General features: G+C 44.7%; 1 protein-coding gene across 1 annotated transcript in view; it reads right to left on the reverse strand.

The window, feature by feature from the left end:
- The window catches only part of atp8b4 (ATPase phospholipid transporting 8B4), a 146,984-nt gene that overhangs the window by 15,093 nt on the left and 107,942 nt on the right, over positions 1–23,949 (reverse strand). Inside the window, 11 exon segments of the mRNA XM_055661077.1 lie at positions 4,573–4,818; positions 6,030–6,113; positions 8,553–8,776; positions 9,932–10,115; positions 10,953–11,094; positions 12,067–12,172; positions 16,259–16,370; positions 18,900–19,064; positions 22,492–22,607; positions 22,979–22,997; positions 22,999–23,168. Of these exon segments, the coding sequence (XP_055517052.1) occupies positions 4,573–4,818; positions 6,030–6,113; positions 8,553–8,776; positions 9,932–10,115; positions 10,953–11,094; positions 12,067–12,172; positions 16,259–16,370; positions 18,900–19,064; positions 22,492–22,607; positions 22,979–22,997; positions 22,999–23,168 (1,568 nt within the window).

Here is a 23,949-nt window from a genome sequence, read left to right on the forward strand (position 1 = left end):
AAACCTTAATTGAAAAGAAATGTTGACAAATGCATGCCAGCATTTGTCATAAGGCCAGGTCACATTTGAGCTTCTCATTAACTTGATGCCCACATCAGGACTGCACCTTTCACCTGCTGTTTAACGAAAAGCATCCAACATTGCTTTGTCCAGCTGTATATGTGGCTTTTAAAAATAACCACTGATCCATTCTGTTTTCAAATTCAAGGTCATGTTGTAGTTGTTACAAGGGCTCTTGTTGTAATTAGCCCTTGATCTCATTCACCACAGAGAGAAAATTAAGGGGAATATAAGAAGTTGCAATTTAAGCTTCTAAATGGCCACAGCACAGTGATATAGTGATTCCGTGATCACATATTTCACATTTCTCCTTTCCCACTCACATTTGAGATTGTACTAAATTCTGGACCCTACCACAAGGATATGGTTTCAATTCCTTATTTTCCGTCTCACTAGATTTTACAACGTGTATCTTGTGCTGAGGGAGAGTTATCCCAATTCTGGAACTCCAGAGTCGAGAATGCTTAATTGTTAAAGATGGACACCAAGTGCTGGAGTAACTCAGCGGGTCAGGCAGCATCTCTGGAGAACAAGGGTAAGGAATGTTTCGAATCGGGACCCTACTTCAGGCTGAAAGATAGAGAAGGCCAGAACAAAACAGTGAAGGAGGTGTCTGAAGAAGGGTCCCGACTCAAATCAGCACCTATCCTTGTTCTCCAGAGATACTGCATGAATGCTGAGTTACACCTGCACTTTGTGTCTATCTTGGGTGAAACCAGCATCTGCAGTTCTTTGTTTCTACAGAGTGGTTTAATTGCCGTATGCGCTAAAACTGAACAATGAAATTCTTATGCCCGTCCCACTTAGGAAACCTGAACGGAAACCTCTGGAGACTTTGCGCCCCACCCAAGGTTTACATGCAGTTCCCGGAGGTTGCAGGTGGTTGCCGGAGGATGCAGGTGGTTGCCGGAGGTTGCAGGTAGTGGAAGCAGGTAGGGAGACTGACAAAAACCTCCGGGAACCGCACGGAAACCTTGGGTGGGGCGCAAAGTCTCCAGATGTTTCCGTTCAGGTTTCCTAAGTGGGACAGGGGCATTACTTACAAAAGCATAACAGGCCCGCAAACACAATACTCGATAGATCCCATAATAATCAAACAACTAATGAGAAACAAATCTCAAAATTTGTTCAAAACAAGCTAAAGGCCCAAAGTCGCTGTTGCCACCAAGACAGTTCTGGGTTTGAAGTTTTGTTGGTTTTTACTAATATTCAAAAGCCTGATGTTTGTTGTCTAACATAGTGGCATCTTGCAAATCTGTGTATGAAATTCTTGGAACTCCTCAGCCACAAGAAAATAAGAAAAACAGAAAATAGTGCACAGATAAATGTCCCGAATCTATTCTGCAACCCTTCAGATCCTTTTCTAGGTTTAGGTCCAGACTTATTATTGTCACATGAACCAAGGCACGGTGACTAGTATTCGGATAATACTACACATAAATACAATGGAGTCAAACTCAAGTACAATAGGTGTGACAAAAGGGAAGGTACAAAGTACAGAAGATGGATGTCAGCATTACAGTGCATCAGGTCCATATCTACTCTGATGTTGGGTAGGTATACTGCATCTCCAAAGCCCTTTCACTTCCCCATTTGCTGCCACCTCAATAGCAAAAGGAAATGACACATTCAGGGCCATCCAGGGTTCATCATTTCCTGATGTCTATGATCTCGAGCTGCATGATTGCGAGCCGAGTCATTTGAGGCGATCGATATATCAGGAGTTTTGACAGGTGTCAGTTTCTGGAGGTCGCTGCACAGTTTTACTGATCATGTTTCATCACTTTCACTAGTTATTGATTTCTGAATTGATATGACTGTCGTTTTATATTAAACACATATGCAGTTGATTAATCCCATTAAAAATACTTCTGTCCTTTCGACTGGCTACAATTGACCTCAGAATGTTTCGTGCTGATATTGGCTGTCAAATTGAGCAAAATACTCCATCTCTCTGTGTCCCGCACAGTGGATTAACAGGCAATTTAACCTTGGCAAATTTTAAAATAGAAACCCTAGTCCAAATCCACTTCCACCACAACCTTTGCTGACAGATAGAAGCTGTCCGGATTCCTAGTTCATGGCATAATTTGCTCTTGTGGCCAATATCTTGAGTGTCTTTTATAAATACGTTCCTTGAATAACAATATCCACTCAAGGCTTGTTCGTCCTGTCAAAAGTGTTGCCGCTGCAGTGTTAGTTAACTGCTTTTGCCCCACTCTTCTCTCTTTGAATCTGTTGACGTCACGTCCAGATTGTTCGATGTAATAACAACATATTATGTTATTTAGTTTGGAAATACAGAGTGGAAACAGGCCATTCGGCCCACCGAGTCTGTGCCGACCCACGTTCGCCCGCGCGCTAGTCCTGTCCTACACACTAGAGACAATTTACAGGAGCCAATTAACCTATAAGCTGCATGTCTTAGGAATGTGGGAGGAAACCGGAGCACCCGGAGAAAACCCACGCAGTCACAGGAAAAATGAGCAAATTCTGTATAGACAGCACCTATAGTGAGGATTGAACCTGGGTCTCTGGCGCTGTAAGGCTGCAACTCTAAAGCCTCTCTTAATCTTATATACTTCTATCTGGTCCAATATAAATGAAAGTGTCCACTGCTTCAAAACATAAAGTGCTGGAAGAACTCAACAGGTCAGGCAGCATCTGTGTAAGTAATGGACAGGCGACTTTTTGCGTCAAGAGTGCTTCTTCAGACTGAATTGGGAAGTGGGGAGAACGCTATAAAAGAGGTGGGAGGTGGGGCAAAGCCTGGTAAGTGATAGGTGGATACAGGTGAGGGGGGAGGTGATCGGAAGGTGGGTGGACTATGGGGCAAAGGTCGGAGGGGTAACGGTGATAAAGGGGGTCAGGTGTAGAGAGGCAAGGAAGAGTGAAATGTGAGTGAAGAGTGAGTGGGGCAGCGGTAGAGTTGCTGCCTCACAGCGCCAGAGACCCGGGTTCGATCCTGACTACGGGCGCTGTCTGTACGGAGTTTGTACGTTCTCCCCGTGACCTGCGTAGGTTTTCTCCAGCACCTTCGGTTTCCTCCCACACTCCAAAGACGTACAGGTTTGTAGGTTAATTGGCTTGGTTGGTATCATTGTATAATTGTATGCTGTTCCTGGCGTGTGCATGATAGCATAAGTGCTTGGGGATCGCTGGATAGCGTGGACTCGGTGGGTCGAAGGGCCTGTTTCCCTGCTGTATCTCTAAACTGTGGGGTAGGGACGTGGGTGGAATGGGTCGGGGGGAAGGAAAGAGGAAGATGAAGGACAACTATAACTCAGATATCTCACTGATATCTCATTTCCTCTCAGTTTTCAGTGTTGTTCGTGGGAAAATTAGCCCAATTTCATAATTCAAGATGCATCAAATGTGCCACACAGCGTTTAATTCATCCGAATCGCATGGTTCACCAACACAATGGCAACTGTGGTTCAGACTCATAAGTGTGGCCCATTCATCCAGCTATTCCGAATTAATTGAATTACTCTCTCCCATTTGGTGACTGTCAGTCACCTCAAAGAAAATGTTAATTTGAAAACCCTAAGATTGGACACCATCTGAAAATTGTACAGGTTGTACAGATAGAATTAATTGAAGTGTGATGTTATATCTCATGAAGGAAATGCCACTGGTGGTCTGAGACGTCTGCTGAAGTAAAAATGTATTTAAGGAGATATTACAATAATGGGGACTATTCATTTTCGGAGGCAGCATTTTCCGGTGGATTGTGTGCGTGGGTAGGGTTTTCAATTCTACGGCTGAGGGTTTGAATTTTCAGCTTTGTAATTTTATCAAACTTGGCGGAACAATAAGTCATGAGGTTAAGTTACTGAATAGCAGAATTAGGCCATTCGGCCCATCAAGTCAACTCCGCTATTCACACATCTCTCCCTCCTAACCACATTCTCCTGCCTTCTCCCCATAACCCCTGACACCCGTACTAATCAAGAATCTATCTATCTCTGCCTTTAAAATATCAACTGCTGTTTATAAGTCATGAGAGACATGAATGTTTCATTGCTGGTTATGGAACAGTGAAATACTTACTTGTTGCAGCTTAACGTACCGGTAAGTGCAATAACACACAGATAAATATATAGAAATATAGATAAGGATTAATTAATTAATTAATCAGGGCAGCACAGTGGCACAGCTGGACAAAGTTGCTGCTTCACAGCACCAGAGACCAGGGTTCAATCCTGAACTCGGGTGCTGTCTGGACAGAGTTTGTACGTTCTCCCTGTGACTGCGTGGGATTTCTCCGGGTGCTCCGGTTTCCACCATACAGGTTTGTAGGTTTAATTGGCTTCTGTAAAATTGGCTCGAGGCCTAGCGTGCAATTAGAAGTAATGTACGAGCAATCGCTGGTTGGCGCGGACTTGGAGGGCCTGTTTCCACGCTGCATCTCTAAACTAAACTAAACTAATTATTGAAAATATGATTTTCAAGCGGTGCCCAGCTGAAGAAACCCGTTTCGTGTGCGGCCATTTTGAAATCTGAGCTCACCTGCACGCTGACTACCATCACTAGGGATGTTGCCACGGTAACCGCAAACGACTGATAATCTGAAAGATGCTGCCCATCATCCCTTGTTGAATCACAAAATGCTCCGTATGGAACAAAGAACAGGACAATAGACGTGTAGACTCCATGGATGATGCAGATAAAGAACTCCCGCTTATTGAAAAGCAGATTCAGTTGTCCAGGTTCATAGAGCCTTGTGTATACCAGACTCTTCTGTTCATTGACATCCTAAAGAGAGAGAGTAAAATTAGAGAGAGATAGATCCCAGCAGTGAGTTACTAACAAAGTCACACTCAATAATGAAAAATGTATTTGGCTCATGCTTATTTAACCCCTGATAGATGTTCAGGAAGCTGCATTACTTAGCTGTATAGAAATCAACAAGAAACTAGCTTTCAATCTGGACCTGTGTCTATACCTCGGTCAAAGGAAGGGTCTCAACACGAAACGTCACCTATCCCTTTTCTCCGGAGTTGCTCCCTGGCCCGGCATTTTGTGTCTATCTTCGGTGTAAACCAGCATCTGCAGCTCCTTCCTACACATTTTGTCGGCTCAAGATGTGCCTACTTTGAAAAAGTTCTCCTCTCTCTCCAATGAGTCCAACGAAGTCCTGAAAAGTCACCCGTTCCTTCTCTCCAGAGATGGTGCCTGACCCACTGAGTTACTCCGGTGTTTTGTGCCTATCTTCATCCTATTTCCTTGCTGTATGACTCTATGTTCTGCAAAGCAACATTCTGCTGAGTATTGATCCAATACTCGAGTACTCAAACACCGGCTCAGAGCAGAGCAGATCTTTAATAGATATCTGGACCAAATGACGATGTACTAATCATGGCTAACACAAGAACCCTTCCCTTCACTGGGATATTCAAACGTCCTAGTTGATTTCCTGTTCGGTTGTGAAGGAAAGTTTGTTGACATAAAGTCATACAGCATGGAAACAGGCCCTTCGGCCCGACTCATCCATGCCGACCAAGATCTAAGCTAGTCTCATTTGCCTGCATTTGGCAGATATCCCTTTAAACCTTCCTATCCATGTACCTGCCTAAGTGTCTTTTAAATAGTACCTGCCGCAGCAGTCCTGAACTACTAACTACCTCTTTAATCTGACTTTATCTTGCTCTAAACGTTACTCCCTTATCATGTATCTGTTTAGTGTGAGTGGCTTGATTGTCTTTTCTTTCCGCTGACTGGTTAGCACGCAACAAAAACCTTTCACTGAACTTCAGTATACGTGACAATAAAATGAGCTGAACTGAACTACCTCCTCTGGCAGCTCGTTCCAAATGCCCACCACCCTCTGAATGAAAAAGGTGCCCCTCAGTCTCAGAAATGTTCTTCAAATCAGCAAAGTTCGAAGATAATATACAGCCACAAAACAAAACAAATTCCTTTATTCCTTTCCAAACAGATTTAAATTACTACATAGGTTACCTTACCTGATCAAATATACCCATGGCCAGCACCGGAAGGGATGTGTAAACTATGTTGTACAGAGTTATAAACCACTGATCATACACAGTCTGTAACAACAAAGAAAGTTACCAATAAGTGCATACCAAGCTTACAATCTTCAAAATAAATCTCTCTACTATATTTTACAGATTAAAGTGAATTCAAAGATGACTGAATTGCATGAAGTATTTTAGACGCAAATGCATTATTGCCATTTTGGAATGTCAGTAACACATGTGACAGGGCTGGACCTTATAGCTTCACATACCCGTTTATAAAGTTACACATACTAAATGATGTGGATTACATAATTAAAAATTACAAAATAAGTCTCACACGTTTGTTTGAGAACACATCCAAAATTATGTAGACCGGACTGATAATCACATAGCATTATTCTTGTTAATAGTGTGTGAGGTGAATCCTATTCACTGAAAAATAAAGCAATGAAATGTCGGCGACTCTGTGCATGGCATAGAATCTGAGGATTTCCCTCGGTGCCTGCGTCAGGTAGCGCTGCTGGGATATGCACAGAAGCATTTAAAGACAGGCAAGACATCTTTGACACTGCCATACGTTTTGTGACCATGCCCCAGAGTTTTTTTTGTGATGTACGCACCAGTATAGTGATCCTGTACACCTCTGAAAAGTTAAAAACTAAATTTTTAGATTTTTTTTAATGTTACATAAGTTTAATTTAGAGATACAGCACGGAAACAGGCTCTTCGGCCCATGGAGTCCACACCGACCAACAATCACCCCTTCACACAAGTTCTATCCTACTCACTATGGACAATTTAAAGAAGCCAACTAGCCCAGTGGTTCTCAACCTTTTTTAGCTCATGGCCCCCTTGGGATCTTTTAATTTTTCTGTGGCCCCTCCTGACATTATTAGCGGAAAAAAAGTACTTCAATATTATAATACCTTCCATAAAAATATCAGTGTCTATCAATTGCACATATATTCTCTTTTATTCTATTCCACAAACATCAAAAATATTTCAACTACATAGATTTAAATTTATTAGAACTGAAATTTAGGAGGCAACAGGGTGGTAGCTCTGTGCCCCCCTTCATTGAACCTGTGGCCCCCGAAATGCCAAACATTTTCTGTCGCCCCCCCTGAAATTTACCATGGCCCCAGGTTGGGAATCACTGAACTAGCCTACAATAGCTGAGATCTTTGGAATGTGGGAAGAAACCGGAGCGCCGGGAGAAAACCCATGCGGGTCACGGGGAGAACGCACAAACTCCGTACAGACAGCACCTGCAGTCAGGATCGAACCCGGGCCTCTGGCTCTGTAAGGCAGCGACTCTACCGCTGCGCCATTGTGCCGCCCACGACATTAAAGTCTAACGTACATGGCACCAGTCAGAGTGGGTCCCATTCTGGGTCTGGTTTTGGACACTCACCTCATGTAGTGAAATACATAGTGGTTCTCCCCAAGGTCTCACATGCTCAACCCCGTGGTGCCTGGCCAGCTTCTCCGCCTAGGATCCATCATTATTTCTCCTCATTCATTTATTTAAAGTTCAGAGATACAGCATGGAAACGGGCCCTACGTCCTGCCGAGTTCATCCATCGCCCGTTCACACTAGTTCTATGTCATCTCTCTCGCTCACTCTCACTCACTCTCACTCACTCTCACTTTCTCGCACTCGCTCACTCACTCACACTCGCTCACACTCGCTCATTCATGCTCACTCTCGCACACACACTCACTTACTCTCACTCACTCTCGCTCACTCTCGCTCACTCTCGCTCACACTCACTCACTCACACTCACTCACTCTCACTCACTCACGCTCACTCTCGCTCACTCTCGCTCACACTCACTGACTCACACTCACTCACACTCGCTCACTCTCACTCACCCTCGCTCACTCTCGCACACTCACTCACACTCACTCACTCACTCACACTCACTCACACTCACTCGCTCACTCTCACTCACTCACTCTCGCTCACTCTCGCACACTCACTCACACTCACTCTCTCACTCACTCTCGCACACTCTTGCTCACTCACTCACACTCACTCTCGCACACTCACTCACACTCACTCACTCACTCTCACGCTCACTCACGCTCACTCTCGCTCACTCTCGCTCACACTCACTCACTCACACTCACTCACACTCACTCACTCTCACTCACTCTCACTCTCACTCACTCGCTCACTCACTCACTCACACTCACTCACCCTCGCTCACTCTCGCTCACACTCACTCACTCACACTCACTCACACTCACTCTCGCTCACACTCGCTCACACTCACTCACTCACGCTCACTCTCGCACACTCACACACACTCACTTACTCTCACTCACTCTCGCTCACTCACGCTCACTCTCGCACACTCACTCACACACACTCACTCACACTCACTCACTTACTCTCTCACTCACCCTCTCTCACCCTCTCTCTACATCTCATTCGCTATTAATGCATTGGCTCTTAAGATTTAAATTAAAAAAATGTTCTCCTCTTCAGAGAAACTACAAACCTGCGCAGAGAAGCCACAGAAGAAACCAAACCAGAAGTGAACGAGGGTGAATGCAAAGTTCTTGTAGAAAAAGTAGTAGAGGAACCTGCACATCCGTAGATAGGACCATCTCCCATGGACCAACAAAAGTCTTTGGAGGTATCTGAACTGTCCAATGGAGTAGTCACTGGCCAGAACGGCCTGCATGCCTTCCTGACCGCTGATGCCCACTCCGATGTGTGCAGCTGTTGGCAAAACAAACGTATTAAGTTTGAAAGATACTTTCAGTTCGGAGATACAGCGCAGAAACAGGCCCTTCGGCCCACCGAGTCCGAGCCGAACAGCGATTACCCTGTACACTAGCACTATCCTACACACTAGGGACAATTTTTACCGAAGCCAATTAACCTACAAACCTGTGCGTCTTTGGAGTGTGGGAGGAAACCGGAACACCCAGAGAAAACCCATGAGTTCGCAGTGAGAACGTGCAAACTCCACATAGACAGCTCCGGAGGTCGGGATTGAACGCGGGCTTCTCGCGCTGTGAGGCAACCGCTCTAGCAGTTGTGTCCCTTTTTTTTATGTCTGCATCTTCTCATTGCAAACCTGTGTGCTCAAACACTGAGGTCCCTCCTAATTACACGTCCCAGGACCCTCAGTTTTTATACCTTTGCTCAATCTCACCAATTCCCAAGAAAGCAACCCAGCTGAACCAACCTTTCCTCACAGCTACATTTTCCAGAGCTTGGGAATCATGTTTGGGAATCTGCCCTGTGGCCTTCAGTGCCTTTTACATCTTTTCAGGAATATGATGATCAGGACATTCCTCCCCCTCACCCGTCTCCACCTATCACTTGCCATGCTTTGTCCTGCCCACATCTCTCTTTCCCAGCTTTCATTCCTCACCCTACTGCAATTAGTCTGAAGAAGTGCCCCAATGTAAATCATTGCCTTTCCATGTCCTCCAAAGATGCTGATCTGCTAAATTACTCCAGCACTTTGTGTCTTTTTTTTGTGTGGTAAACCAGCATCTGCAGTTCCTCTTGTCTAATAGTGGTGTTTAGTCATAAGTGACACTGAGTTATAGAATCCCACAGTCATAGAGTCTTACAGCATGGAAACAGGCCCTTCGGCCCAACTTGCCCACACCAGTCAATATGCTCCATCTACATTCTGGTCCTATCTATCTGCCTGAGTTTGGCCCATATCCCTCTGAACCTGTCCCATCCATGTACCTGTCTAAACGTTAGTCCAGCACTATGGGTTTTTTTTTGCTCCATATTCCAGCATCGGCAGTTTCCTCACACCTCAAAGCAACAAGTGACAGCAATGAAGTGGGAACAAAACTAATCTCTGTATTTCTAATCTACGAACTGGAGCAGCAAGGCGATCCGTCTTACTTTTAATCATGCTGACATCATTTGCTCCGTCACCTATCGCCAAGGTGACAGCTTTCTTGTACATTTTGACAAGTTCCACCACCTGAGCCTTCTGCAGCGGCGTGACCCTGCAGCAAATCACGGTCCGGCACATGCTGGCTAAGTTCAGGAACTCCTGCTTCATGTCTGCCTCCAGTGCATGTGCCTATTACCCACACAAACACAAGAAACAAGGGTTCAGCGGTTGAATGAATGAATGAATACTTTATTGTCACATGTGACAAGCCATAGTGAAATTCTTTGCTTACATACCCAAGGTATGCAAATAGTAAAGGACGGAGGGGCGGAGTTGGATTCACGGGAGGTTGGTCTTGGAGGGGAGGATGCTCTTCAAACTGCGGAGCATCCTGGACAATACATGCCACCCCCTCCATGACACACTGGTCAACCTGAGGAGCACCTTCAGCAACAGACTGGATCCACCAAGATGCAGCACAGAACGCCACAGGAGATCCTTCTTCCCTGTGGCTATCAAACTGTACAAGCCCTCCCCCTTCTGTCGTGGGGTAGACTGAGATTTCCCCCTTCCCCTCCCCAATCCCCAATCCTTTCCACTCGTCACTTTAATTTCATGTTTCATTTATCCAGTGTTATACGAATGTTGGCAGATCAATTTCCCTCCTGGGATAAGTAAAGTTCTATCATATTGTTTCGTATCATATCGTAACCATGACTGAACTTATCAACTTAGAAAAATCGGGGAAAGGAAGGTTTAATTTTTACAATTTATGCTGCCACATCTTCCGTGAAATAAACATGACCACATCAGAGATATCAGAGCTGGATGCAAGATCGGAAACACCACTGACTTTTTCTCCCTTAACCCAAAGACTAAAACCAATTTTCACATTCTCGATGTAATCCTAGCTGAGAAGTATTCAACGTTGCGATAATTTCCTGGTCTCCATGGTTCAGTATTCGATTACTTGTTGAGCACTAAAAGGACTTGTGCATAAATCCCCGCGACACACTTCACACTTACTAAACTGTGCCCGTTAATAATCAGCGCAAAGTCTCCCACCACGGTCTCTTCAACCACCGATCTCAACTGCGACGGTCCATTCTTTTCAGGGAAAATGTGTCCATTGCAAATAGGTTTCCCCAGCATTTGCTCTCTCGCTGCTCTGGAATGCAAGGAATATGTAAGAACCTCATAACTGTGTATGGAACTACATTCCACAATTGATACATTGATCAGTGTTATAAAATTACCAAAGATGCTGGAGTAACTTAGCAAATCAGGCAGCCTCTCTGGAGAAAATGCAAAGGTGACGTTTTGGGTCAGAACCCTTCTTCAGACTTCAAAAACACCAGTTGGAAACCTGCTAAGTTCCCCCAGCACCTTGGCTTTTTCTTGTGGGCCTAAAGGACACTTTCAACGTGTTGAACGATTATAAATTGCAAACACATGTTCCACCAGCAAAGGAACTATTGTTTTGGCATCTGTGGAAAGCTGCCTCGGTAAATGATAGATTTGTCGCAAATACTATTCTAGGAACTACAGGGTGAATACACATAGGGTAGGGGAATCAAGAACTAGAGGGCAGAGGTTTAAGGAGAGAAGGGAAAGGTTTGATACCAACCCAAGGGGCTACTATTTTCCACACATGGACACATGTATAGATGGAGCTGCCAGATGAAGTTGGTGAAGCAGGTCCTATAACAACATTTAAACAATATGTGGACATGTACATGGATAGGGAGGTTTTGAAGGATATGGGCCAAACAGGGGCAAATGTTCCATATCCACAATTGAGATGGAGCATCTTGGTTAACATGGATGAGCCAATTGAAGAAGGGTCTTGACCCAGAAAGTCACCTATTCCTTTTTCTCCAGAGATGCTGCCTGAACTGATGAGTTACTCCAGCATTTTGTGTCTATCTTCAGTAACCAGTATCTGCACTTCCATCTTACACGTTCTATCCATTTAACACAAGCTATTCATTTTTCATTTTAAGCATATGGGCAGTTAAAAACAGTAATCATTCTGTGCAAAAATATTGTGAAAACAAACATGTCAACCAATACAATGAAAAGGCTACGTTAATAAATTTGAATAATTTGTGGCATGCAAAAATATTTAGGATTTGTTTACCGAATTTCTTCACGGACTTCGAGAACTGTGCGGCCAGATATTATGAATATTTCATTCATGTCATCTGTTAGCATGTTGCACGAGTAACCAATGTTCACCGCCGTCTCTGTGTGCAAACAGGAACGTAATATTTAGTTTAGTTTAGTGTTTTTAGTTTAGAGATATATGAAAGGATGAATGATGAATGAAACTCCAACTGATATCTGGAGAGGAGTCAAACTTTTGCAGGCAAACCTAACAGCCAATTTGCACACCGCAAAGACTCCTGAGACAAATGACCACTTAATCTGTCATAATAATTGATGAATTGCCAGTTAATTAATTAATGACAAGCTGATCTACAATAATCAATACCAGCATTTACAAAGCAAATTAATTATTCATTTCACCAGGATTAAGTTCCACTTCCTGGGTTTTTCTTGAATTATAAATACGTCTTCATTGTAAATGCCGTCTACAAAAGATTACTGTACATTACAACACAGAATGTGTAGCAAGATTTCAGCACAGGAATAGGCCCTTCAGTCCACAATGTTTGTGCCGAGATAAACTCATCTCATCAGTCTGCACATGATCCATATCTGTCCACTCCCTGCATATCCATGTCTGTGTCTGTTTAAAATCTGCACGAGATTCCAGCATCGGCAGTGTTTAGTGACTCCAAGAACAAACCCCACCTCTCTTTCCAAACTTTCTCCCCTCTACTTCACCAGTCTGAAGAAGGTGCCCGACCCGAAATCTCATCCGTCCAATCCATTCACAGATGCTGTTTAATGGGCCTGTCCCACTTGCCAATTTTTTAGGCAACTGCCGGTGACTGTCATAGTCGAAGCAGGTCGCCGAAAAACCGGCGACAACCTACGTCATCCTGGCGACAACCTACGACAGCACCTACGTCAGGGGAAGTCAAGCCACGCTCATTGGCGTCAAACCCACTGTCGGCGAAAATTTTTCAACATGTTGAAAATTTAGCGGCGACCAGAAAGACGCTACGACTTTTTGCACGACGACTCCCGGCAACCACCGGCGATCATGTGGCGACAAACTAGTCGCCTGTAGTTGCCTAAACAATCGCTTGCCCTTAACCTGTTTAGTTATTCCAGCATTTTGCACAAACAAAATTTAATTTTCCGAAAAGATGAATATTTGCTGAACTGACAAATTCTGCATATAAAACATTTAATTTAGCATCTTTAAGAAGGAACTGCAGCTGCTGGAAAATCGAAGGTCGACAAAAATGCCGGAGAAACTCAATGGATGAGGCAGCATCTATGGAGTGAAGGAAATAGGCAACGTTTCAGGTCGTGACTCTTCTTCAGACTGATGTGAGGGTGGGGGGAGGGCGGGAAGAAGAAAAAATTTAATTTAGCATTACTTCGAAATGTCATTCTTTGGCAAACGGATCAATTGGTCTTTGGGAAAAATGCGTGGTATTTTAACGTTTGCAATTTTATTTGATCCAAATAAATCTTTTCTGCACTGTTCTGTGAAGTACAACTTCTCAGCAAAGCCCAAAAGTACTATCTACCTTTGATGTCCCTCCGACTATCCTTGACCAGACTTTGCTGGCTTTACCTTGCAGTAAATGTTATCCCCTTATCATGTATCTATACACTGTTAATGGATTGATTGTAATTGCGGGTCCGGGAGGAGAGACCGGAGCTCCCGCAACGCGACTTCTCCAGCCCGTGTCGCAGGATTGGAACGACCTGGAGCGGGGGCGTACATCGCCCGGCACGGCTTCATGGCCGTGGGACATTCCAGCGCCCGCCGGGGGCTCCAACTTTGTGACTTTTAGACCGGGAGCGGGGCCGTAAATCGCCCGGCACGGCCTAAAATGGCCGTGGGACTTTCATCGCCCGCCTGGGGCTTGGGACATCGGCTTGGAGAACCTTTGCCTTCCATCACAGTGGGTCCACTGTGATGGATGTTTGTGTGAATTAAATTGTGTGTATGTCTAGGAAATTGTCTTTGTTTGTATGGCTGTGGAAACAGAATTTCGTTTGAGCCTCACTGAGGCTCAAATGACAATAAATTGTATTGCATTGTATTGTATGTATTGTCTTTCCGCTGACTGGTTCGCACGCAACAAAAAGCTTTTCACTGTACCTCAGCACTCGTGACAATAATCTAAACTGAAACCGGTGGAGCTTCTTTGCCACTAATCGCGTTCAATGGCATTTCTTCTCCCCTCATAAAACATATAAAAAGCAATTGGACAGGATTAATATAACATTGCCTGCTATCTCTTGGTTGGTAGAAAGAAGGGAAACACACACACACACACACACACACACACACAGTGGGGCATATGGACAAAGAAAGCATAAAGAAAAGATCCATTTGGATCGGTTTCCCAAAGGTCATGGAAAGGGTAAACATATTTTGTAATATTTCAAGGTTTTATCCTGAATCCAAACGTACTTCACTTTTTCTAGAATTAGGTAATCAACAATAGTGTCATTTTTCTCAGGACAATCAATACATCAATTGTCAGGGGAAATATATCGCTTTGGTGTGTAACATGTGATAAATCTAATGTGCCTCGCCTCTAGGTCACATCAGCCATGTACCATCCTGAAAAGTGCACACAGTGACAATCCAATCTCCTAGTTTGGTTAACACATATTAAGAAAGCTGTCACACCTCAATATGCTGCACTGTGGTCATAAATCCAATTTATTTCTCACATAAACCATCTACATAAGGTAATACTGCGTTACACGCTCACTACAAGATTGCATTTGTGCTTCAACAATTGTTCATATTGGAAGATTACATCAAGTTCATGGCCTCATTAAAGCTTCGAGCTGCGAGTCCTCCGGGTGACATCAGTCAATGTGACTCGGCCGGTAGTGGCCAAGTCGAGCTTCCTCTGATATTATCCACACAGCTACCCAAGGACAGGCGCGCCGACAATGATGGAAGATGGATGTGTTCAGTCAGTGCCAGAGCACCCACTGTGCACTGGCGGAGCGAGTGGAAGCGAAAATGTTGTATTGATTTTCAATCCATCATACTCTTTGATCAGGGACAGGCTCTTTCCATGTGTGGCTAAGGATGATGAGGGGCAAGTAACGGAGGTGGGGAGGCAGGCGGTGGGTCAAGTGCCTACAACACGGAAACGGACTATTCGGCCCGATTCAGCAACTAGTCTGAGGAAGGGTCTTGGTCCAAAATGTCACCTGTTCTTTTTCTCCTGACCCGCTGAGTAACTCCAGCACTTTGTATCTGTATCCAGAGCATCTCATAGTCCACAAGGGTGACTTAAGGCCCAGCGGTATGAACATTGAATTCTCCAATTTCCCAACATCTCCCGTCCCTGAGTTCCACGTTTCTCATTATCCCCACACTTCTCCTGTCCCCTCCCACCCTCATCCCGTTCTCTGACATGATATTTCGCTCCTCTTCTCTCCTTATCTGACACTTTTCACCTCTAGCCTTTGTTGCTTACCCCACCCATTTACCAATCAAACAACTCCCCCCCCACACTCACTTCTATCCACTCTTCTGACAGGCTTTGCCCCACCTCCATTCCCCTTTTTCCAGCTTTCTCACTCCCATCAGTCTGAAGAACATTCCTGACCTGAAACGTCTCCAGTCCATTCCTTCCACAGATGCCGTCTGACCTGCTGAGTTCCTCCAGCACTTCGTGTCTTACTCAAGTATTATCCAATCCAATTGACCCAACGGTCATACATACGTTTGTGCACAATGCAATCCCATTTCAGTTTTCTCAACCAAAGTTACGCGTTTGTAAACGATAGATATATTAATTGTTATACAGTCAACCAGCAAACAAGATATTTTGTTCCGATCTAAAAATAAAATACAGGTGAACAAAAATGCAATCAGTCATTTCATTCTAGTCCATCTCAGTTCAGTTTAGTTTATTGTCACGTGTACCGAGGTACAGTGAACAGCTTTTGTTGCGTGCTAACTAGCAAGTGGAAAGACAACGCACGATTACAATCGAGTGTTCAACTGTAGGAGTAGAAAATTAAAAGAGTGGAGCGATTGTAATGAGTGATTGCAAATCCACTTCTAACCAGCTCGCAAAAAGGTCTCCTGTGTTGGCCGCCATCTTGGCTGTTTCCGATGAGAACATTACAGAGGTCAGAATCGCCTTAATGCAATAATGGAAAGTTTCAACGAATCTTTGGTAAAATGTACAGGTTGCCATTTACAATACCTTGCTTGTCTCCAGTCAGTACCCAAATCTTGATGTTGGCCAGGGTGAGGTTGGCAATTGTGTCAGAAACTCCTTCCTGTAGTTTGTCTTCCACTGCAGTTGCTCCTAATAACTAAACAAAGTTTGGTACACAATTAATGAAACTTAGAAAGAAGCTTTGTTTTCACATTCATTTGGGCGGCTCGGTGGCGCAGCGGTAGAGTTGCTGCCTTACAGCGCCAGAGACCTGGGTTCGATTCTGACTACAGATGCTGTCTGTATGAAGTTTGCATGTTTTTCCCGTGACCACATGGATTTTCCCTGGTTTCCTCCCACATTTCAAAGACGTACAGGTTTGTAGGTTAATTGGCTTTGATTGTAAATTGTCCCTGGTGTGTGTAGGATAGATGTATTCAAGAGAGAGTTAGATATAGATCTTCGGGCTAACGGAATCAAGGGATATGTGGAGAAAGCAGGAACGGGGTTCTGATTTTGGATGAGGAGCCATGTTGAAAGGCGGTGCTGGCTCGAAGGGCCGAATGGCCTCCCGTGCACCTTTTTCCTATGTTTCTATGATAGTGCTAGTGTATGGGGATTGCTGGTCGGCACGGACTCGGTGGGCCGAAGGGCCTGTTTCCATACAGTATCTCTAAATGAAAAACGAATCTAAAACTAGGCTTCGGCCATGAAACATTGATCAATATATCACGGTCTTCATGGTTGTGTGTGGTGGAGAACCAAGGATATATTGTTGGCTTATTTCATAGAAAACATAGAAAATAGGTGCAGGAGTAGGCTATTCGGCCCTTCGATTTCCGTATACTATTTTCTGAAATAAGTAAATTGAATGATTAACACTGAGTTTGATGATATTTGTAACTTCTATCCTATAACTCCTATTTAAAAAAGCTTTATGATGCCACTTTGAATGGTGTTGGCAAAAAGACAGAAGGTGTGAAGATCTAAATGGACTTTGGAGAAACTTCCATTGAGAAGTCATGCCAATGATTGAAAGTGCTAAGACCAATGCATTGCTGGCTTTCATGATGAACAGACTGGAGATCGGTGCAGCTACGTGGAGCAGAATGACAACTGCATCCCATGATGCTTTTATGAGCAGAGATTATGGAACAAACCCAACCCCTTGTCCCCAAACCATGGAAGCCTGCGGACCCTGGTTAGGGACCGACTTCAGGGGCTCCAGGCCACAGGAGCTTCGACCGCCCCGACTGCGGATGGTTCGACTCCCCCGACTGCGGGAGAATAAAGGGGGAAGATGATTAGACTTTATTGCCTTCCATCACAGTGAGGAACGTGGGGATTCCGCTGTGGTGGATGTTTATCTTAGCCTTTATGTAGTTGTGTGTCTTGTTGCTCTTTTTTAGTGTGGCTGTATGGCAATCGAGTTTTACTGCACCTTAATTTGTATACGTGACAATAAACAGATCTTGCCCATGACAATTTGCACCGTTAAGAGTTTAGAAATACTGCGTGGAAACAGGCGCCTCGGCCCACCGAGTCTGTGACGTATTGGGTCGAGACCCTTCCTCAGACTAGATAAGGCTGTTTCCCCTTTAGGTAACGCAGACACCGGCCTCAATAAACCAGCTTCCATGTTACTTATTGACAGTGACACGTTGCAGACCCTGCGCAAGTGATGTAAATGGACACTAGAGGTCACTGCTCCACTCGTCTGCCCACTACCGTGTGTAAGTGAATGCAGCCCAAACAAGCATCGCGCTACACTAATAATTTCACTACTTTGTAGAATACAGGAATGGAACAGGCCCTTCGGCCCACAATGTCCGTGCTGAACATGATGACAAGTTAAACTGTTCTCCTCTGCCTCTGTATTCCTCCATCCTCTGCATGTTGTCATCACATCTGCCTCCACCCCTGGCAGCACCACGTTCCAGGCACCCACAACTCTCATTGTAAAAAAAAAATCTTGCATCAGTCATCTCCTTTAAACTTTGCCCCTCTGACCATAACGCTATGTCCCATAGTCTTTGACATTTCCACCCTGGGGAAAATGTTCTGACTGTCTACCCTATCTATGCCTCGTACGATTTTATATACTTCTATCGAGTCTCCCCTCGGCCTCTCACACCCCAAAGGGAACAATCCAAGTTTGTCCATCTCTCATTATAGTTAATGTCTCTGATCTCTGTTTTAAAAACACATTGTGAAAGACATCAGTCTTTGCCAAAGTGAAGTGAAAACCACCACATTGCCAGACGCACGGTGAGTTACTTAAGTTCAACTTCACAGATTTAGTTTAGTTTAGATTAGTTTAGAGATACAGTGCGGAAACAGGCCCTTCGGCCCACCAAGTCTATGCCACCGGGTGATCCCCACACATTAACATTACCCTACAGGCGCAAGGGACAAATTTGCATTTACACCAAGCCAATTAACCTACAAAGCTGTTCGTCTTTGGAGTTGCAGAAAGAAACCAGAGATCTCGGAGAAAACATACGCGGTCTTGGGGAGAACGTACAAACTCCGTACCATCAAGCACCTGTTGTCAGGATCGAACCCAGGTGTCTGGCGCAGTGAGGCAGCAACTCTACCGCTGTGCCACCGTGCCACCCATATTAGAATACATCGTTCAGGGAGAGTGTAGATGAAAGGTATAACATTGCTTCCTGCACGCCCATACCATCAGGTCCTGCTCAATGTCCTCGTACAACGCGGACAGCTGTTCATCACGGTTCTCCAGAGCGGTGCTGGCATGGTAGTGCATTTTCTGCCACTTATTGAAGTAAGCTTCATCCAGGTCCCTGTAGGCAAGCACCAACGTCCGCAGTCCCTCCCCTGCAAATTCCTGCGTTTAAAAAAAAATCAGGATCAGACACAAAGTAGAATTCCCTTTAAGGGAAAATGAACTCCAGAAAGTTAAAGTGTAGGAAGGAACTGGTTTAAGATAGACAAAAAAGCTGGAGTAACTCAGCGGGGCAGGCAGCATCTCTGGAGAGAAGGAATGGGTGACGTTTCGGGTCGAGACCCTTCTTCAGATTGTTACCCAACATCTTCTATCCAGAGATGCTGCCTGTCCCGCTGAGTTACATCAGCTTTTTGTGTCTACCTTCAGAAAGTTAAATCCAGTTTGTGCCATATTTGATACATAGTGCGTTAAAAACCCCTGCTTCCGGACTGTAGATTGAGTTTACTGACCAGGGTGATGTATGTGCAACTATGCTTAGAGGGAGAAACAAGGAACGGCACAATGGTGGTTTGCAAGAAAAAGACACAAAGTGCTGGAGTAACTCAGCGGGTCAGGCAGCATCTCTGGAGAACATGTACAGGCGATGTTTCGGGTTGAGACTATTTCTCCAGACTCAGACTCACGAGTCCCAACCTGAAACATCAACTCTAATGTTCTCCAGTGATGCTGCCTGACCCGTTGAGTTACTTCCATCACTTTGCGTCTATTTTAATACTAATAGAGGACTGGTAATTAACTTCAAAGTAAATAATTTTAGATGGTAGACGTACATAATCCATGAAAACATTCACAAATAATTGAGGGATGCAGTTTAGCCCTGTTGCATACCTCCCAGGCACTATGAAGGCCTGTCTCGGGCAGGTGCCTGAAAGACCACATAGATGTGTACATGCATCTCAAGGGTCTGACCAGATACACAGCTGAGGTCAGGATCGAACCCAGGTCTCCGGTGCTGTGAGACATCAGCTTAACCAGCTGCGCCACTGTGCCGCCGTAATATGTACGCAAATAAAACAGAAGTGTGAAAACGCACACCTCCAGGTTCAGGGACAGTTTCTTCCCAGTTTCTTCCCAGTCTGAAGAAGGGTTTTGGCCCGAAACGTCACCTATTTCCTTCGCTCCATAGATGCTGCTGCACCCGCTGAGTTTCTCCAGCATTTTTTTGTACCTTCGATTTTCCAGCATCTGCAGTTCCTTCTTGAGCACTTCTTCCCAGCTGTTATCAGGCAACTGAATCATCCTACCACAACCAGAGAGCAGTGCTGAACTACTATCTACCTCGTTGGTGACTCTCGCACTATCTTTGATCGGACTTTACTGGCTTTACCTTGCAGTAAACGTTGTTCCCTTATCATGTATCCGTGCACTGCGAATGGCTCGATTGTAAACATGTATTGTCTTTCCACTGACTGGTTAGCACGCAACAAGAGATTTTCACTATAGCTCGGTTACACGTGACAATAAACTAAACTGAACTGAATGGAACTGAGACACGGACACAGACACACAAAGCTTTTGCATGTCAAATTTTGTGTTAGTCGAACACCCTATAAACACAGAGCAAGATGATTGTATCAATTCCCATCCCCTGCTGATTATCTCCATGGTTTCAATGCCCAGTGCAACCCTTCATGTAAAATATCACATTGCAACACTCACTTGAGGATTAGTCCTGATATTTTAATGTTTCTGAAGTGCATCTCCAGAACACAGCATGACAATTAAAACCATACTCCAGGAAACAAATGGAACGAAGATTAATTGAGATTCATTTTCTCCACATTAACAGTGGCAGTTTTAACCACTGACACAACATCAATGAGGCTCGAAGCCTGCAGTCTATTGCGATCAGGAAAATAATTCTAAGCAAAGACACCAAGTTGATGATGGCAATTGCTCTGGGACCTTCAAACCATGGTTCTACCTAACAGTGACATTTGCTTTTCTGTGGCAATATGGTTTTTCAAATTCTGATCAATTCTGAATAAGGAGTAAGCCATTTTGAACGGAGACGAGGAAACACTTTTTCTCACTGAGAGTGGTGAGTCTGTGGAATTCTCTGCCTCAGAGGGCGGTGGAGGCAGGTTCTCTGGATGCTTTCAAGGGAGAGCTAGATAGGGCTCTTAAAAATAGCGGAGTCAGGGGATATGGGGAGAAGGTAGGAACGGGGTACTGATTGTGGATGATCAGCCATGATCACATTGAATGACAGTGCTGGCTCGAAGGGCCGAATTGCCTACTCCTGCACCTATTGGCTTATTGTCTACTGATCAATCAAAAATAAACATTGTTTCAAAAAGGTCTTCATGTCCAGGGTGTCAAAGATCTACACAAATCAACTACCATGGCACTTGCACTTCCATCAGGTAAACATCAGGAGCCCAAACTCAATATATTTGGCAAGAATCAAAATGCAATTTGGCAGGTTGGCAGTCTGATCAAATCTCAGGCCATCACTAAATTCTTCAGATCTTTCTTTTGGTAGTCGGTGTCTGAACTGTGGAGACACGAGAAACTGCAGAAGTGGGAAAACATGAGCAAAACACAAATTGCTGGAGGAACTCAGAGGGTCAGGCAGCATCTGGGGAGGGAGTGGACAGGTTGGGATCCTTCTTCAAACAGAAAACAAAGAACTCAGCACGTCATGTACATGGGTCCCAACCTGAAACGTCGTCTCTTTGTTTCCCTCTACACTTTGGGTGGCATGGTGGCACAGCGGACTAGTTGTTGCCTTACAGCGGCAGAGTCCCGGGTTCGATTCTCACTAGGGTTGCTGTCTCTATTGAGTTTGTACGTTCTCCCCGTGACCACGCCGGTTCCCCGTCGCCTGCCAACTACTCTAGTCCCACCTGCCCAATCTTGACCCATAACCTGTCCTCTCCATGGACCTGTCTAAATGCCTCTTAAACATAATGATGGTACATGCCTCAATTACCTCCTCTGGCAGCTTGTTACATACACCCACTACCCTTTGTGTGAAAAAGTTACCCCTCAGGTTCCCATTAAACTTCCCCACCCCTCTTCTTAAACGTATGTCCTCTTGGTCTCGACTCCCCTATGCACGATAATAGACTGTGTGTTTACCCAATCTATTCCTCTATTCCTCTCTGATTTTGTTCACCTCCATAAGATCATCCTTTATCCTCCTGTGCTCAAAGGAATAAAGCCCCAGCCTGCTCAACCTCTCCCAATAGCTCAGGTCCTTGAGTCTTGGCAATCTTCTCTGCACCCTTTGCCGTTGCCTGACCCGCTGAGTTCCTCCAGCACTTTGTATCCTGTTCTTGCCTTCTTTTGATTCTGGCACCACCTTGTGGCTGGAATCCCATCAGCAAGTAGCGTGCCCTGCCATTTCCACACCGCCCGCATCACAAAGACACGTCTGCACAGAAGAGTTTAAACGGAAGCAGAATCCAATATTTGTTTTATTGCAACGATGTCTGCTCGGGTCAAGCTTAATCATCATTATGTTTTTCAATAACCAACCCCAATAACTAATAAATGTGCGGAGAAGAGAGGAGGCACTTACACTGAGGTGATCCGAGGTCACATACATCAATTCTTCATTGGATGGATGAAGCCTTTCAAACAATATGGTATCAGCTCCCTTTGAGTAAAGTCTTATTTGCCCTTCAGGATTTTGAACTAGCAACAAGAGGACGTAAAGTTACTAAGAATGCCACAAAAAAAAGGTCGCACTTAAATTAAATTTTTGCTTAAACAAAATTAAGCAGGGAATAATAATTACGTAGGAAAGCAATAAATGCACCAGACATTATGTGTGTAGGAAGGAACTGCAGAAGCTGGTTTACATTGAAGATGGACACAAAATGCTGGAGTCACTCAGCGGGCCAGGCAGCAGCTCTGGGGGAAAGGAGAGGGTGACGTTTCGGCTTGAGGGTCTCCCCCCGAAACGTTACCCACTCCTTTACTCCAGAGATGCTGCCAGACCCGCTCTGAGTGACTCCAGCATTTTGTGCCGATCACAAGGCATTATTAGTGTGGATCAGCCTCACCTATCACAGACATCCTCTTTCCGCACATTGTTGAAGTCCAAGATGGCCAGCAGGCGGTAGACAACCGGTTTACCCATCTCGTTAATGGTGATGGTTTCTGGGGTTCGAGATCGAAAGACAAAACCAAAGTTCCTTGCAGCGGTGACCAAGGCCCCTTCATCGGGCGACTGCGCCTGGTAACAAAGTTCAGCTGAAAACCAAACCCAACCAGACTAGTCATTGACGTATAGAACACTGCATTGTAATTTTGCTACAATTTCAGTAGAGGATTAGTTTACCTTAAGATGGATACGAAACGCTGGAGTAACTCAGCGGGACAGGCAGCATCTTCTGGGGAGAAGGAATGGGTGACGTTTCGGGTCAAGACCCTTCTTCAGACTTACTAAGTTCACCTTCGTAAACTTTTATGTCTGCCACAGCCAGACATAAAAACAGTTTTTATCTGCGAGCACTTGCTCTACTCAACAGCCAAAAATCTGTAGCCTCCCTTTGATCAGGTATTTTGTTGGTTCACATGCTTGATCAATGGTGTTTTATCATTAATGTTTTATTAACGTTTAGTGTTTTCTGTCTGAAAACAGGCTCTTCACCCCACCGAGTCAATGCCAACCATCAACCACATGCAAAATAACGGGTTTGTAGGTTAATTGGCCCTTTAGCGTGAGGGGAGTGGATGAAAAAGTGGGATAACATAGAATTAGGGTGAAAGGGTGACGTGAACTCAGTGGGCCGAAGGGTTGGTTGTATCCCTAAACTAATCTAAGTTCACACTAGTTCCATGTCAACCTACTTTCACATCTACACCCTACACACCAGGGGTGAAGGAAACCGGAGCACTTGGAGGAAACCCACATAACCATATAACAATTACAGCACGGAAACAGGCCATCTCGGCCCTACAAGTCCATGCCGAACAAATTTTTTTCCCCTTAGTCCCACCTGCCTGCACTCGTACCATAACCCTCCATTCC

The sequence above is a fragment of the Leucoraja erinacea genome, chromosome 33 (genome assembly GCF_028641065.1).
Source record: "Leucoraja erinacea ecotype New England chromosome 33, Leri_hhj_1, whole genome shotgun sequence".
Taxonomy (NCBI): domain Eukaryota; kingdom Metazoa; phylum Chordata; class Chondrichthyes; order Rajiformes; family Rajidae; genus Leucoraja; species Leucoraja erinaceus.